The 16,467-nt window shown below is 39.8% G+C and overlaps 1 protein-coding gene across 2 annotated transcripts in view; it reads right to left on the bottom strand.

Moving 5' to 3' along the window:
- Nucleotides 1-16,467, bottom strand: part of ZZEF1 (zinc finger ZZ-type and EF-hand domain containing 1) — a 94,687-nt gene that overhangs the window by 67,827 nt on the left and 10,393 nt on the right. For both annotated transcript variants that reach the window (XM_074342559.1, XM_074342558.1), the window contains exons 2-8: nt 13,353-13,497; nt 10,063-10,257; nt 8,336-8,507; nt 6,981-7,180; nt 5,335-5,545; nt 1,813-1,929; nt 654-832 (exon numbers count right to left, since the gene is read on the bottom strand). In XM_074342559.1, the coding sequence (XP_074198660.1) occupies nt 654-832; nt 1,813-1,929; nt 5,335-5,545; nt 6,981-7,180; nt 8,336-8,507; nt 10,063-10,257; nt 13,353-13,497 (1,219 nt within the window). The remainder of the gene's footprint in view (nt 1-653; nt 833-1,812; nt 1,930-5,334; nt 5,546-6,980; nt 7,181-8,335; nt 8,508-10,062; nt 10,258-13,352; nt 13,498-16,467) is intronic.

Below are 16,467 nucleotides of genomic sequence, written 5' to 3'. Positions count from 1 at the left end.
CTCTGTTACCGGAGGGGACGGCATCAGTGCTGTGCTTTGTGGACAGAGGCTTCAGCGCTACAAGCAGGATGGCACGTGTCAAGTGCAGTCATCAGAGCGGCCACACAGATTCTTGTGTTGAGGATTAGAAGCCTCATCCTGAGTCAGAAGAAAAGTACTAGGATGGACTGCTGTTGGGCCCGAGGGGAAAATTGGTGGCAGGCATGTATGTAAGTCCATGTATGTCCGTCCAAGCAGCTGACAGCCATCACGAGGATGCAGGGGATGCCCTCTAAGACAAGCATCCTTTGCACAGTGTCTGGGGTAGTTCCGTTCCTCCTCTAGATGAGGGGTACTCCAACTTTCCAACCCCTTGGCCTACACCATGAGACACTTCTGTACTTTACCAAAGACGGCTGTGTTCAAATGCCCACCAAGCCTAAGTGATTAGGCCATTAGTGGCCACTCAGGTCCTCTTCTGCTAATGCTGCCATAAATGAACCAGCATGTCCCTTTTCCCTACCAACCTCACTCAAAGGAGATATGTTCATCCAGGAATCATGGTAAAACTACAACAACCCAGTCCACAAACTACACAAAAAGATAAGAAGATGCCAGAAGATCTAACAGTGATGATGGTTTTATGACATGCCCATTATGCCAAGGTCATTTACCGTATTTAAGGAGCAGGTTCTGCCTGACCGATGCCATAGATGAGATGAGGGACAAGGCATCATAGTGTGTGTCCAGGTGGTCAGTGACCGTACACAGAGAGCTCAGCACTTTGGCAACACTTCCTCTTGCTAGTGCAAAAGCCAGAAGGGTCAGCTCCACCTCAGGAGTAGAAGAGCAGCTATAAACAAAGAGCAAAAACCATGAGAAAATACAGGTAGCTCAAGCTCCATGAACTGATCACTGTACGTGAAATCAACCTGCCATATGCCTTCTATGCTTACCAGAAATACTTTTTCATTCTTTCTTTTTTTTTAATGGAGGTACTAGGGATTGAATGCAGGACCTGTGCATGCTAAGTATGCGCTCTACCACTGAGCTATACCCCTACTCGGCCCAGAAATACTTTTTCAAAATCCTTAAAATAATCTCAAGAAAAACTAGATCAACTCAGAGGACCAGGAAATTAAAGCCACTTCTGTACCCTTAATCTATAAGATTAAATAATGCTATCAATTTTAACAAGTCAAACTTTATAAACCAAAAACAGATAAGCTTCTGCAATAAGCCTTTGTTATGAAGAGGCCTTGATGATGTGGTTTGGCCAGAGAGTGAAGGGTTTATTCCTTCAAGCACCAATAGTGTATGTTAGATGTACTCCACGTCACACATATCTGCCTTTGTAATCACATTACACTGAAACTTTTAAAGCTGTCCAGATGGCTCAGGGCCTGGTTTGTACTCTAACACAGTAATATCTTCAGGGCTCACTGCGACAGAGCTGAGTGTCCCCACATGAAGCGACCCCTCTATCAAGCTACCAGGGTGTCCCTTCCCAGGTCTGTGGACAATCAGGCTTGTCAGACTTGTGCTGGGCTGGGGCCATGAGTGAACTGAGAGGCTTCATGTTTTGGACTCTGAGATCTCTGTTGGAGCTCAATCAGAGGACTACTCCACCCTTGCCCGCAATCCCCGAGGTCGGGTGACACTGCTAAATAACCAGAGTTTACATGAAGGAACCATTATTTCATTTTCTCTTCAGTTGCTAAAAATGAACCATTTTTAGTGACCTTTAAAAGATTAAAAAAAAAAAAAAAAAAGGCTTAGCAAGCACATATGCCCTCCCACCAACCGCCCCCTCCCCAGCAACCTTGATTTTACCTAGTTATCCTTATGAGGAAGCTGTCCACTTCTTCCAGAACGTTGGGAGACAGGAAGGTGGAGAAATCTGTCGATCCTGGTGAGAGGGAGAGCGGAGGCATGTGCTGCAGTGCCTTCCTAGAAGTGCCAAATGTAAAATCAGAAAAAACCCGGGCAAAAAATAAATTTAATAATATAATTCTAGACAAAAACCAGAAGTTTGTTTTGATTACTTCCTTATCAAGAAACAGATAGTGTTTCTACAGAGAACCTGGTACACAATATAAACCAGCCTCTCTTCCCCAGGAGTCCTGGTGCCATATAGTTTAGTGGGGGTTCTTTCTTTTCTTTTTTTCTTTAAGGGTTCCATTTCCTTTTATAAAAGACTATTCAACCCTCTGGAATCAAGTATTCATTTTAGGTAGTAGGAGCAAAAGACATATATACGCTACAGAAAAACCCTGAGTTCTTAGAAAACTTGACCCCAGCAGCAGACCAGTTTGTGACACGATAAAAAAAGTGAGATCTTATATGTTCGATTTTCAGATCTACAGTAACTAAAGATGTCTGATGAATTTTATTTCCTCCTAAACATATCAGTACCCATCACTTTCTTCATTCCTGCCTGTGTTTCTTGGCCTTTCTGCCTTAATGTTTCTCTCTTCTCATCTCCTTTTACAATAGCTTTACCTCCTCATCTAATAAACTCATGCAACAAAAAATTGCCAAGTCCCACTCTGTGCCAGCAACTGTGCTAGTCAATGAATGCACCAGGGACAACTTGAAGGTATGCAAAAAGTAACACAAAATTCTACAGCTGACATTTTATGACAACAGTAGTGAGAATCCCTGAAACTATGTTACCTCTACGTTGCAAAATGGAAAAAAAACAGCAAGGCTAACACAGTGTCAGCTCCACTCTGCTCTCATTTCACGTCCCCTCTGTTCTATGTGAGCTAGGTCAGCAGGGCAGCTACACTAATGTGCAGTTGATCAGCGAGGTCTCATACACGTGAGTGGCCTGCAAAGACTCACTGAATATATTTCCACTTTTGTTTCATAACATTTTTTCTTTCTTATTTTTCCCCCTTGATCTTTTTTTAAAGTAATTTTTAAATTTCAAAATAGTTCTAAATCACTGATATTTAAAAGTTAAGAGTGAAGAGACCATTGCAGAATCAACTATTACAATTGTTTAGGGATATAAACTTTAAATATATCTGTTCTTCAACAACTTTCATAGCTTCACAAAAATAAGGCAGAAAGCTCTTCCTCTTCCCCTTCCTGAAAATTCAGTCCAGAAAGTAGGGCTGTATAAGGCCAAGGCCGGCACTCCTGTGTGCTTGGGCAGGCATGTGGGTGGGTGGGGCACATGGTGGCCAAGAGTGAGGTATTGGAGTCAGGGTTACTAAGCAGGGAGAAAGGTATCTTGCACAAAAGACAGGAATGGAATGAAATGACCATGGAATGAAAGTACCAAGAGGGCAAGGAGGGTATCCAGGCAAGGGCTGGGGAGGTGGGAGGCTGGTTATTTGGAGCAGGATTGTTTAAATAAGTAAATACATTGAGCATGATGGAAGCCATGTTTCTCACAATCAGAGAAGGGAGTTACAAATACAGAAAACTGGAATGAACGCCATAGTGCTGAACAGAATTAGAAGCATCGGTGTAAACTCAGAGCTTTCAGTGTTACAGATACAAAAATAAATATAGGTGTCAATGTGCCTATGTACACACATATGTATCTATTACTTATATACAAACATATATTTCCTAGCTGTGTCCACTGAGAGAAGCAACACTCAGCAATGAATTTTTTGTTTGTTTAGTTTCTAAACCCAACTCTCCAGTAAAAGCAACCATGACTCTTTAGAAAAATGGCTGCTGATTCCAGGACTATGGCAGGAAACATTCAAGATAAGCCTGGAATATCTTGCCATTTTAGAAAGTAAGGAAGTGTTCCAAGACAATGAGGACATGTCAAAAGGACACATGAACCAGACTGAAGAGGTTCCCGTCAGCCAAATCTGGGCCAGTCTGAGCATCAACACTGTGAAGAACTATAACCCGGTGAATGAAATAGGGATCATGACCCATACCACTATAAAGGCTGATGAGGAATGGGATATTTACATAGTCTCAAAGTACCTCCTCACAAAATATTTATTAATTACAAAAGGAATTCTTTTACAGTGGAAAAGTCTAGCAGACAACACTTTCAGGGGGCAAAGTTAACGTCACTAGCACTAGTGACAGGACAATCTGAAGTTGTGTGTTGCCTGATGGGATGCATGAGAACCCATCATCACTTCTACGATATTCCTGCTAAAGACACAGAACCTAAATTTGATCACAATGAAACTTCAGATAAATCAAAATTGAAGGACACTCTTCAAAATAACTGACGTATAATTTTCAAAAGTGTCAAAGTTTTGAAAGTCAAGGAAAGGCAGGGGAATTGAAGGAAACTACAGAGACATGACAATGAAATACCAAGTATGATTCTGGACAATCTGCAAAACGTGAGTGGTATCTGAGAATTAGATGGTAACAGTGGATAATTACCTGATTTTGATGGTTGTAGCAGAATGTTTTTATTTGCAGGAAATACATACAAAGTATTCAGGAACCATGGGGCACTGGGTTGGCAAATTATTCTCAGTTGGTTCAGGAAGAAGCTGGGTTGTTTTTGTTTTGTTTTGCATTGCACTTGCAATATTTCTCTAAGTTCGATTTTTGTTGTTTGTTTGTTTTTAATTTTAAAACAGGCAGGAAGAAAGGAGTCTGGCCAAATGTTACCCTTCAGATCCAGCACTGCCAGCAGCGTTATTTGCTTAAAAGTTTTATTTAATAGCAATAATAAATCTCAAAAGACATCTAGAGAACAAAATATGAGCAATCTCTTATCTGATATTTTGATAGCCTACACGAATAGTGCCTATTATCAGTTATTAAACTTACATACAATACTAATGCTTCATTACTCCTGAAGCTAACTGTTCTGCCTTGTATGTTACTATTGGGTCTTTTTGCCCTAACAGTTTCTTAAGAGAGAATTTTTAAAGGTGTTCTACACTTAAAAATAAGTCAGTTTGGTGCCTTGAAAAGATTTCTCTCATTAGTGAAAAGAACCCTCAACCTAGGGCCTCAGTCCAAAGACCTATATTCAAACCGATCCATCACTGCCTGCCCCTGTACCTCAGAGAAGGCCACAATATCCTTGTCTATGTATAAAATGGGCATAATTTTTACAGGTACATTTTGCAATGTAAGTAGGTAAGTAATATATAACATCTGAAGGTGCTTCATCCAATATAAAGTGCTATGCAAATGTGAGCCAGCGTTCCCCAGTGGATAAGGACTATGAACGGCAAGTGTGACCCCCCTCATAAGACCAGAGCCGAAGGCACAAACATGAAACAACAGGGCACCTGGGGATGAGCTGTTGACTGAGTCTCGATGATTGAAGGCTGCTCAGTGACTCACCCTGAAGGGTTAGAGGGGGACTGCACCCTGACAGGCCTGGAAAGCAGAGTGACTTACTGAGTGTTGCGCAGCACCGTCTGGACAAAGGCAGGATTTGTCTCCATGGAAGCCGTCACCAGGGATGTCAGCAGAGACCAATACCATATTGCAGAAGCATCTGAGACTGAGACCCCAGACTTCTTAACTCTCTGAAAGCCAACAGCCCTCAGACCATGAATTCTAGTGTCACATCCATCACTAAGACAACGCTTTATGTTAATCTGGACATCTGTCAAGCGCAAACAACAAATTCAGTATTGGATTAACTTCTTCAGTTCCGCAAATGCTAGGCTTCCAACTAAAAGCAAAATAGTAATTTGCATTTTGAAAAGAAAATTCTGAAAATATGCTTTGATGCCAGAAGTAAATGATGTGTGCAATGGAGCTAGTATATAATAAAACTTGTCCAAAAAAAGCACTGACTAATCTAAGGAGTCATAAGAATATTAATGTGCAAAATTAAGGGTGGCTTAAATCTTTACATCACAAAGTTTCTTAGGAATTTATGATTCTTGAAAATTAACACAAAGTACATTTTAAAAACCCTGATTAAATAGATGGTAAGAAAATTTCTAGAATTTTTCCTAGAGTTCTGAAATTGGATTAGTTATAAAACAGCAGCTGGCTCATAGCAGTTGAGAATTTCTTTCTAATAATCAAATCCAAACAGATGACATAGGCATGACTCACTGTTAAGGGCTGTCACAATTTCTTATTTGGGTTGGAGAGGAGGAGGTGAGAAGTTAAGAAAGACACAACTTAGAGAAAAGACCACCATAGTATAAGACAGGAAGCGTCTACTCCACAAGCTTAACTACTTCTTTGCCTAGGGGTGAGACACAAACACTCTACCTCCCTAGGCCTCAGTTCCTCTGAGCAAAGTAAGAACACTTCTTTTGGCCCAGGAAAGCATGAGAAGAAATGAGACAAAACATGAAGCGTTCCGGCTCCCTGAATGAAATAAGCCTGGAAAGAAATCACAGAATTGTGATTATTTCCAAAATGCTATGTGTGAAGCAAGGATAGAATAGTATAAAAATGGAAACAACCTAAATGCCCAAGAATAAAAAAGGCTGGTTAAAATTATGGCTTATTCTTAAAACACTAAATAAAGGTGTGCATGAATATATGATAGGACAACACGTTGAAAAGTTACAAAAGAGCACGTACAAAATAGCACTGTTTTTGCAAAATGATATGTATAGATATACGTAGATATATATATACAAACCTATTTTTTATTTAAAAAATGTGTGTGTGTATATATATATGTGAGTGTGTGTGCATTTATACACACACACAAATACACAGATAGAAGAAAAGGTCTGGAAGGATCCACACCAATGGATTCACAGTGACAATCCCTGGGTAGTAGGATTTTGAGTAATTTTTGTTTATCTATACATTTCTAATTTTCTAATAAGAAAACAAAAATAAAATATTTTTAATTAGAAAAGGCTTTACTGCTTTTCTATAACTTTTAAAAACACTGATTAGATGAAATAATGACTGCTTTTGTGTACATCATGAGAAGCAAATTGGATCTCCAAAGAAAGACAAGCAGCTTCTCTACTTGAGAGGTCTTCCTGCCAAAAAATGTTCCTTCCTTCCTCCCCTCCCAGTCCTGTTTGTCAGAAGGGCGAGCTGCATCTCGGTTAACTCACAGAGCTGACTGATGTTGGCATTCTCCAGCAGGGTCACGTAGCCGGTGACGTTGCTGGGAATGTGCACATCGCGGACTTCCTGAAGATCACCGGCACTCCTCCCCACGGCTACCGTCACCTGCTGCGGCATGTAGCTCTGGTCAGTGGCAGCCACTGCAATGGACAGGTGCCTAAGCACAACATCTGGCTTCATCTTTAAACTGGAAAACATGTAGAGCAGAAACTACAAGTGTGTATACAGGCTGAGAACTGGCAGGGCCCACAAGTTCCATCGCCAAGATCTTGTCTGTGACATACCCAAAGACTGAGTTTCCTAAAGCAACTAACCTGAAATGCTGGCTGTTAGTTTCAAAGCCCTTATGACCTTCCCGAGTTTCTAAAATTCCTTTCAGTTCAAGATCAATCTTATATTTCCTTTTAAGCTACTAATGCAGGCAGGAAAGTAGAATATGAACATTCTAACAAAATCTCTTTACCTGGTAACAAGCAAATTCTAAACTGCATCCAAAGAACTGAGTCTATTCTCTCATCTGTAAATTAGATGGCTAAAGTGCATATTCATCTTCTGTGAGAAAACAAGATAATTATTTCCATTTCTACCAACGGAAATTAGCCCATTCTCTGAAGGGACAGGTGACATATTAGACAGCAGCATCAGAACTTCTAGAAATACCAGTTTCTGTCATCAATTCCACTCCGAGATTCCTGACCACCCCATTCCCTCTTGCTCCTCTAAAACTGGTCAACTTAGTTGCACACTGATTTTTTAAATGTGTAGAAAGGATCTTAAAAAGTAAAATCATATCAGACATAAGAAAAGTATTTGCCCCTTGTGATACTAATTTTCCTAAGAAACTAGTGAAAAAGATCTGAAATCAGTATCATAAAATATTAGTCAAATGCTAATTCTCTCCCTTAAAAGACCAAGTAAAGAAACTATCCAAATTTATGAATATATGAACCATGTTACATAATTTTACATGATTCCTTTTATTTGATTCTTAAAGTACCTTCACAGATAGTCATAAGAAAAAATACTAGGCAGTTAAGCAGAAAATATTCTAAAATTTAAAAAAATAATTTTTTTTAACACATTGATCGTATAAGAGAAAGAAAGCATGTAATTTTCTTGGGCTTTTTCACTCAAGAATTGGTATATTTGCACAGAGAACTGTATTCAATAGTTTATAATAACCTATAATGAAAAAGAATATAAAAAAGAATATACATAGTCTGTGTGTGCACATATATAAAAATAAGTGAATCACTATGCTGTATACCAGAAACTAACACAACACTGTAAATCAACTATAGTTTAATTAAAAAAAAAAAAAACCTGGTATTACAGCACCCACCGAATCCAGTGTGAGCGAGCGCTGCCATCTGACTGCCAGTAGGATGACGTTTCTCCATTTGTCATCTTGTCAATGTCTGCAGGGTTGGAGGATGTTTCTATATAAGCGTAGCACTTTGCTACTGACTTCAGTTTGTCCATCTCTGGGCTTCTAGTTAGATCTCCAGGGCTTTCTGCAAGAAAAACCAGATTTTATCAATTGATATCTCTTCCACAAAGAAAAAAAAAGTCATTTAAAATACCTGACAGAAATACGCTTGATATTTTGGCCCTAGAAAAAGAAATGCTCCCTAAAATCTCCTTCCAAATTGGAGAACATGACAACGTAGAGAAACATAAGCTGATTATAAGTACAACACTTCAATCATTGGTATATTTGCAAAACTATGCCAAGAAAATGGTGACTTATAGTTTGAATTTACACTTCTTTGAGTGAGATTTTTTTAAGACACTTGTTCATAAACCACTTGTGTTTTTGAATATGGCCTGGTCCTACCCTCATCCATTTTTTACTGGGTCACAAGTCATATCAATTTATGTATTTTATATATAATATGTAATGTATATATACCCATATAATAAGTAACATTTATCGACTGTTTACTGTGAACCAGGCACTTTTCTACACATTTTCTACATATTAATTCATTTTAGAGATAAGGAAACTAAAGCAATTAAGTAATTGCCCAAGGTCAGAGTTAGTGAAAAACTGAGTCTGTCACAATACGTTACAAAATATACTCTTGTTCCCTAAAATGTTACTTGTCTTTTGAATCTGCTTATGGTATTTTTTTTCACTATACAAAACTTTGCATTTGCATGCAGTCTAACTTATTAATCTTTTCTTTTGTCATTTCTGAGTTACACGTCCTGCTTAGAAAGGTTTTTTTCTATGTCAAGATTTTTATAAAGGGGAACTACTTTCTTCTAGCACACTTACAGCTTTCTTTCTGGTTGAACTTTTCAATCCATCTGAAATTTATTTCAGTGAATGTAGTAAGTTAAAAATCTAGTTTTATTTTTTTCTCTAAATGGCTAACCAGTTGCCCTAACTCAACTTGTTGGTGAATTCCCATTTCCTTCCTGACGTGTAATGCTAACTGAATCCAGAACTATACTCCCACATGGACTTGGGTCTGTTTCTGGACTCCATTATGTTCCACGGATCTGCCAAAAATTATCAACTTTTGTTGTGGTCGCTGAGTGAGTCTGTAGTGGTTTCCCTCCTTCATTTACTCAACAGCTGTTCAGAGTACCTACTGTGTGGCAGGCACAGTTCTGGGCACCAAGGATAATGAAGCAAACCAGACAAACAAAAACCAAGTAAATAATACTGTTACAATTTCAGACAATAAGTGCCATTTAGGCCATTACACAGGGAATGGTGGGGGTGAGGGCATTAGGTAAGAGTGATGAGGAAAGGCTTCCCTGAAGTCACATCTGAGCAGAGACCTGAGTGACAAGAAGCCAGTTGTGTTAAGAAGAGACTGAGAGGGAGAGGACGGAGAGGAGGAGAGAGAGGAGGGGGAGGGAGGAGAGGGATGGGGGAGGGGAGAGGAAGGGGAGGGGGAGGGAGGGCAGATCACATTCTTATGCTACAAACTGATCACTATTATCTTTTCAGAAATAAAAGCAGGGAGAAGTGCTGGCTCATCCTTTCAATAAATACTGCATTTGGAAAACACGACGAGCAAGCATTTGCAGGAACCCCCACCCCTGCACACGTACCCTTTTCTTTTTGTACCAGTTGGTCCAGAGACTCCTTCAGAACAGAAGACCGCATGGTGCACATGTTATTGCAGTGGTCCAGCAGGGGGTAGGGGATGACAGTGCTGGAGAGCCGATTGCGATGCAGGAAGCGCAGAATCATGGACGAGTGAACACCCAGGCCCTCCTTGGACTCTGAAAATATGTCTATGAAACCTAAGCAGAAAAAAAATCCATTTTTGGTATTTGCAGGAACCCACCACAATAGTTTCCACATCCCCTGCCTGGCGACCTATCTGAATTGGCTGAATTAAAAGCAGCCATTAAGACTCTTTATTGATATTTTCAGCTTTAATCATTCAAAAATCTAAGGAAGCTTTTAAGAAATGAATCAGTAGTAATCCCAATTTAAAAATTAATTTCATTTTAGTTTAACAGAATTTTAGCAGACTTAGGAAAATGATCTGTTTCAATCTAAGCTTTAAACTTTTATAAGTTTAATTTATAAATTTAAATAATAACTAGAAGTTTTTAAAGAAGTTTTCCATACAGAATATGGGCTAGGAATAAAGTTTGTCACATGAGAGACTAAAGGCATAACTGCTTTTATACTAAGTAACATAAGACAATAATGATAATACAACCATCACCCTGACCACAATTCCTGATGGCACTTTTCAGTTTATAAGGTCTTTCCACACACATCATCTCATTCGGTCCTCACAACAAGGTGGTGGGGGTGGGGGTGGGGAAGGCACCAAGGGTACCAGTATCCTTGTTTTACAACTGAGGAAAATGAGGTTCAAGGGACACACTAAGACAACAAAAAAGGGGTAGGACTGGAAACAGCCCCTCGCACTCCCTCCGAGTGCTCCTTCCCCCATTTCAGCTTTTTCTCTCCAGTGTGTCTCATCTGGAGTCTCCCTCATCTGTCCATCCCTCTGGCCACGGCCCAGGCTCTGGCCTCAACACCGCCCATTCAACCCACCCAGAGATCTTAAGGGGCTCCTCTGGCAGCATTTTGTCTGACATTAACCTGAGTAATCTTACAAAAACACTAAACAGGCATGTCTGCCCTGTTTCAAATCCTTCCGTGGCTCCTCAGAACCTACAATAATATGCTTTGAACTGAGGTGCACATGATCCAGGTGGTTAAGTGAAGAGAGAATAAACGTGGCAGCTTTTCGTGGAGTTCAGATATGCCTGTAGATTTGGGGAGGATTTGTTTTTGGTTTTGTTTTACTTTCTAATTAACCATCACATACATAACAAAAAGTACATATGTTATAATTGCATCACTTGATGAACTTTCACAAACCGAACACACCTACACAAGCAGCGCCTAGAGCAAGACTCTAGAAGTCCGTGGGAGAAACTGCTCTTAAGTGTAAAACAACAGGTTACATTAAAGCAGAATGAAACTTCGCACTGATTTTTTAAGATAAACATGAAGAGAAATTACGCACTTGAAGCAGCCCATTTTGATTCGGGCCCCTACACAAAAACCAGGAGATGCTGCATAGATTTCCCAAGACTCAGAAGTCTGTGCCATCCTTGTCCCGCTCTTACAGTTTTTCTTCTCTTCGCAGAGTAATACCCAAACCTCACGTGATGGGGCTACTGATGCTGCACTGAACGGCCCAGAACTTGTGCGAAAAAACAGACTGATTCTTATAATGGGAAAACTTTTGTCATATGCCGACATAAGCAGTGAGTTCGGTAAAGGTGCTGTCTCTCTTTCAAACATTCAGCACCCATGCAGTGAGACACAAAAGGAGGAAGTGTCAGTCTGGGTTAGACAGAGGATCTAGGAAACTGAGATCCCACCAGGGAGGTGAGCTCAGCTCACCAAGGTTTGCCCAAGGACTGCAATAAAACAACTCTCTTAAGTTAGCTGTTGCTAAAAAATTTGAGCAGAAAGTCCTAAGTCATGACCCTGCTGGGTAAGCACCTTGGGATCTGGATCCCCAGTTTTTGTAACAGAATCTCTCTCTCTCCTCAGGATCACCCAGAGCAACGGTGCACTAAGTATTACCTAGTGGTGAATTCCCTGGTCTCCACTCCTTTCCCCTCCTCCCAGAACATCTCTCTGAGGTGTCCAAATAAAGCTCCTCGTGCTAGCCGCATGCTGGTTAACGCAGAGGCGGGAGTAACCAAGACATAAGTTAGCTAAGCATAATTCAAAGCATAATTTTAACTGTCATTAGACCAGGAGAAAAGTTAACATGTACAGGCAGCCTATAAAAATTATACAATTAGGGGGTGGGGGGTATAGTTCAGTGGTAAAGCATATGCTTAGCATACACAAGGTCCTAGGTTCAATCCCCAGTACCTCCATTAACAACAACAACAACAAAATTACATAATTAAAGACAATTTGAGGAAGGGTGGAAATCGGCATTCTTTATTAAGCTAGAGAAACCATCCTGCCCTAGCTCAATACATCCTCAGCAAGAAGCCAGAGAGGTCAAGGACAACCAGAGTTACATTTATGTATTTATCAAGTCTATCTGCCGTCTTGCTGCCCTAGCTCAAGTATTATGACACCAAGTGCACAGAGCAGGAAAGGCTCTCAGATAAGATAAACTGAACCAAAAGAATGATACACAAGGGTTTTTTTTTCCTTTCAAATTCAACTGTTTTTTCACTAGGAGAAAAAAAGAGGGTAATTTTGATACTGTTTCTGAGCTCCCCAAAGAAACCATACCAAAACATAGACAAAGCTTTTTCATAGGTACAATGTAGAATAAGTAATACTTAATTTTAAGCTATTTTTATTCTTGCTTAAATTTCAGAGTGACAGCTTCCTAAAATCAGTGGGTGCCCACCATGTGCCAAAAATTGTACTAAATGTGAGGACACAGCAGAAATAAAAGAGAAGGTCCTTTGCCCTCATGGAGCTCACAGGATAAGAGTGAAGACAGACGTTTAGAAGTAAGTGAGTAATAACCAGCTAATTAATTACAATGGTCTTATGTAGCAAAAAACAAATGCAGGATGCTCAGAGAACATACACCTGGATCCAGGGAATACTTCTTGAGAGAGCAAAATAAAAAGATCCACTAAGGAAGGTAGTCTCAGGACAAAGGCTCCTAAGAATGGGAGAACTGCTCAACCCCCACTGTTTTGGGGAACAAGAGAGATGATTACACTGAACGCTAATTCAGATCATGAGCTTAACGAAGACTATGAGACAAGCATGTTTATTTCATGGGGCCCACAAGCCTGCCTCATTACAACCCACATCACAGCAAATTCATCTGGGATCTAAGAGAGCGTTCTTTAATTCAGTACTCAGATGACAGCCTTACCTGGAACAAGAGAACAGGCTTGCAGTTGTCTGATGATGTGGCTCAGCTCCCCCTGAAGATTAGCTCCACTGGAATTCTTGAGGGCCTCCAACATGTTCTCAGCATCAACGGTACCATCACCCTCTGCATCAAACTGGGCAAAGGCCTACAAGACCAGAGACGCAAGAAAATCAGGTCTGTTTCAAATCTTGAATTTTTTTTGACACTTCTAAGACCAGCGATTTTTGTTGTTATTGTTGTGATAAGAGTTCATATATATTATTCAAAGAACACATAAATTCCAGATAGCAACTCACAATGCTCTGTGGAATGTGTGTATATAAGTATTGCTATATGCGTGCAGAATTTTATCATCTCATCTCTTTCAACAGAGAAATCTCCCTTTCCCCAAAATATTTCAAAAGAAAGCAATCACTGCAAAAATTTTCAGCTGAACACAACACTGTAAATCAACCCAACTTGAATAAAAGTGTTTTCCAACTGTTTACAAAGTACCAAATACAAAGCTAGAATTAGAAAGAATTGGCTTACAGTAGCATCTCAGGTTTAGCTGGACTTTTTCTTTTAAAGCTCTTTGGACACCAGAGCTAACTGGGTTTATCCACTTCACAGCCCCGTTTTCACTAACTTTTAACCATAATGTAATTTGCTCCCAGCCCATGTTGGGCCATCTGGGGAACCGGGAACAGCACGGGATTTGGCTTGAATCCTGCTCTGTCACCAACTGGCTTTGTGACTTTACACACATTTCTTAGCCTCCATAAGCCTCAGCTTCTTGATCTGAGCGATGGAGCAAATATTACCAAACCCACAGACCACTGCCTGGATGAAGTAACACTGGAACAGAGCCGAATATACTGAAAGCACAGGAGCAGTACAAAGTATTCCTCTTCTCCTTTCTACCTGCACTGTTACCTCCTTCAAAAGGAGTCTATCATTAATATCGTCTGAGAAATATCTTTAAAAGTATTTTAATACCAGCTTCACTGAGGTATAATTCACATACCATACAATGTAAAGTGTACAATTGGTGGGTTTTAGCGTGCTCAAGGTTTTGTGGCCACCAGCACCACTAGATAACAAAAAAGAATACTGCAAATCATGGAAGAACAGGATGCTAGTATTAAAAAGTCTATTCAGAAAGTTTTGACAAGCTCTTGCAAATTAAAATATCACAGCAAAATGAAAAGCTCAAGCAAAGGGATAGACTGGGATTTCCAAATTGTAGAATAGATAAACAAGATTACACTGTATAGCACAGGGAAATATACACAAAATGTTATGATAACTCACAGAGAAAAAAATGTGACAGTGAGTGTGTATGTGTCCATGAATGACTGAAAAATTGTGCTGAACACTGGAATTTGACACAACATTGTAAAACGATTATAAATCAATAAAAAATGTTAAAAAAAAAAAAGCTCAATAGATTTTGGAAGATAAATCTCAATATGTTCGAAGATAAAAGTTGACTAAAGTGCCCAGAAAGTAGAGCAAAAAGACAAAATGATGGAAACTGGGAAAGAAAAGAGAAGAAAAATCAGAAGACCAGTCCTGGAGGTCTGAAATCCAAATAATGAGTTCCAGAAAACAGGAACACAAAAAATGGAGGGGAGGAAATCACAATTGTTATGATTCAAGATAATTTCCCCAAATTGAAGGCTATGAGTTCTGAGGTGGAAGAGGCTGAATGAATACATGATGGATAAAAGTACACCATAATGAAATTTCACAACACTGAAAGGAAAGAGAAGTTCCCAGCTCCAGGGAGAAAATACAGTCTCCATGTAAAAGGTCAAGAATCAGAACGAAGATTCAGCAGTTACACTGGAAGCCAGAAGGCAATGGGAACAGTGCCTTCAGCATTCTGGGGGAACTCTTTCTACCCCAGAAGTCAATACTCAGCCAACATACATCAACCTTGAACGAAACAGAAGCATTCTTACACATGCAAGGCACTCCAAAAATGAACTACTTGACCCATCTTTATTCAGAAGGCTACTAGAGGATGTGGCCACCAGAATGAAGGAATATGCCATGGAAGAGAAAGAACGGGACCTGACCAAGAGAGCAAATGAATCCCCAGGGTTATTCCAATACGACAACCGCACAGCAGACCTAGAGAACATCAGGTCCGGACTGAAGCAGCTCCAAAGGCTCTGGCAAACGGGGCTTTGGGAAGATGAAGCCGACAGAATATTCATGTGTTTGAACATACTGAATGTTTGTGTTAGAAGAGATTAGACAACTAGCAAAGAACCTAAGATTCAATTAAGGATAAAAGACAAAAAAAATTTACCAAAAGAAAAGGACCAACTCAGTTGTTAACTCCAGAGAAAATAAAAAGATGTGTAAGAAAAAATAATCATGGCTCAGCTACGTACAGAATTTACAAAATCCTAACAACACAAACATCAAGAGCAATCTAAACAGAAGTGAAACACATCTACTTGGAGGACAGGAGATGTGCAGGTGGGGCAAGGACAGGAAGGCGAAAGACAACTGAAGCCTCATCTTCTACACTGGGAATAAGAAGGATAAAGCCTGGAACTGAAAACTCATTAAGAAGTAATATAAACATACATTTGGTGACACAGAGGTAAATACTAAAGACTGAACTCAAGAACTGAAAAGTGATTATTCCTAGGGAGTGAGCCTGGGACGAAGAGCAGGGGACTAGTGCTTTTTGCCCAAGTCTCAGGGCCTCTAGACTATGGGAGTGGTAAAAACAAAACAAAACAGAAAAACCTTTACTAAGTGTCCACTTTAAGCATGGGATTGACTGGATGAATAGTTTTACAACTTTTTTTTCAAAGCTGTCTAATACTTCCTCCTCTCTAAATAAAACTGTATATACACTGGAAATATCAGCCAGAGAAGGAGATTTCTGGCACAACCAGACAAATTTGAATATGGACTGAGGATTAATTAAACAGAAATGAACTGGCATGGAAAGGTGAAGACCACTAACTGAAAAAACTAGGCCACAGAAGAGTATCAGAGACTGAGCTCAGGTTAATTGGAACAAAAAGCAAATATGTACTTCCCACACTGGTACCAAAACATAGACAGACAGACAGACAGACAGATTGATCTATATATACCCGAAAGAATA

Source organism: Camelus bactrianus, chromosome 16 (genome assembly GCF_048773025.1).
Source record: "Camelus bactrianus isolate YW-2024 breed Bactrian camel chromosome 16, ASM4877302v1, whole genome shotgun sequence".
Lineage (NCBI taxonomy): Eukaryota > Metazoa > Chordata > Mammalia > Artiodactyla > Camelidae > Camelus > Camelus bactrianus.
Note: the sequence above shows the minus strand (reverse complement) of the source record. Positions and strands in the feature narration are given on the sequence as shown.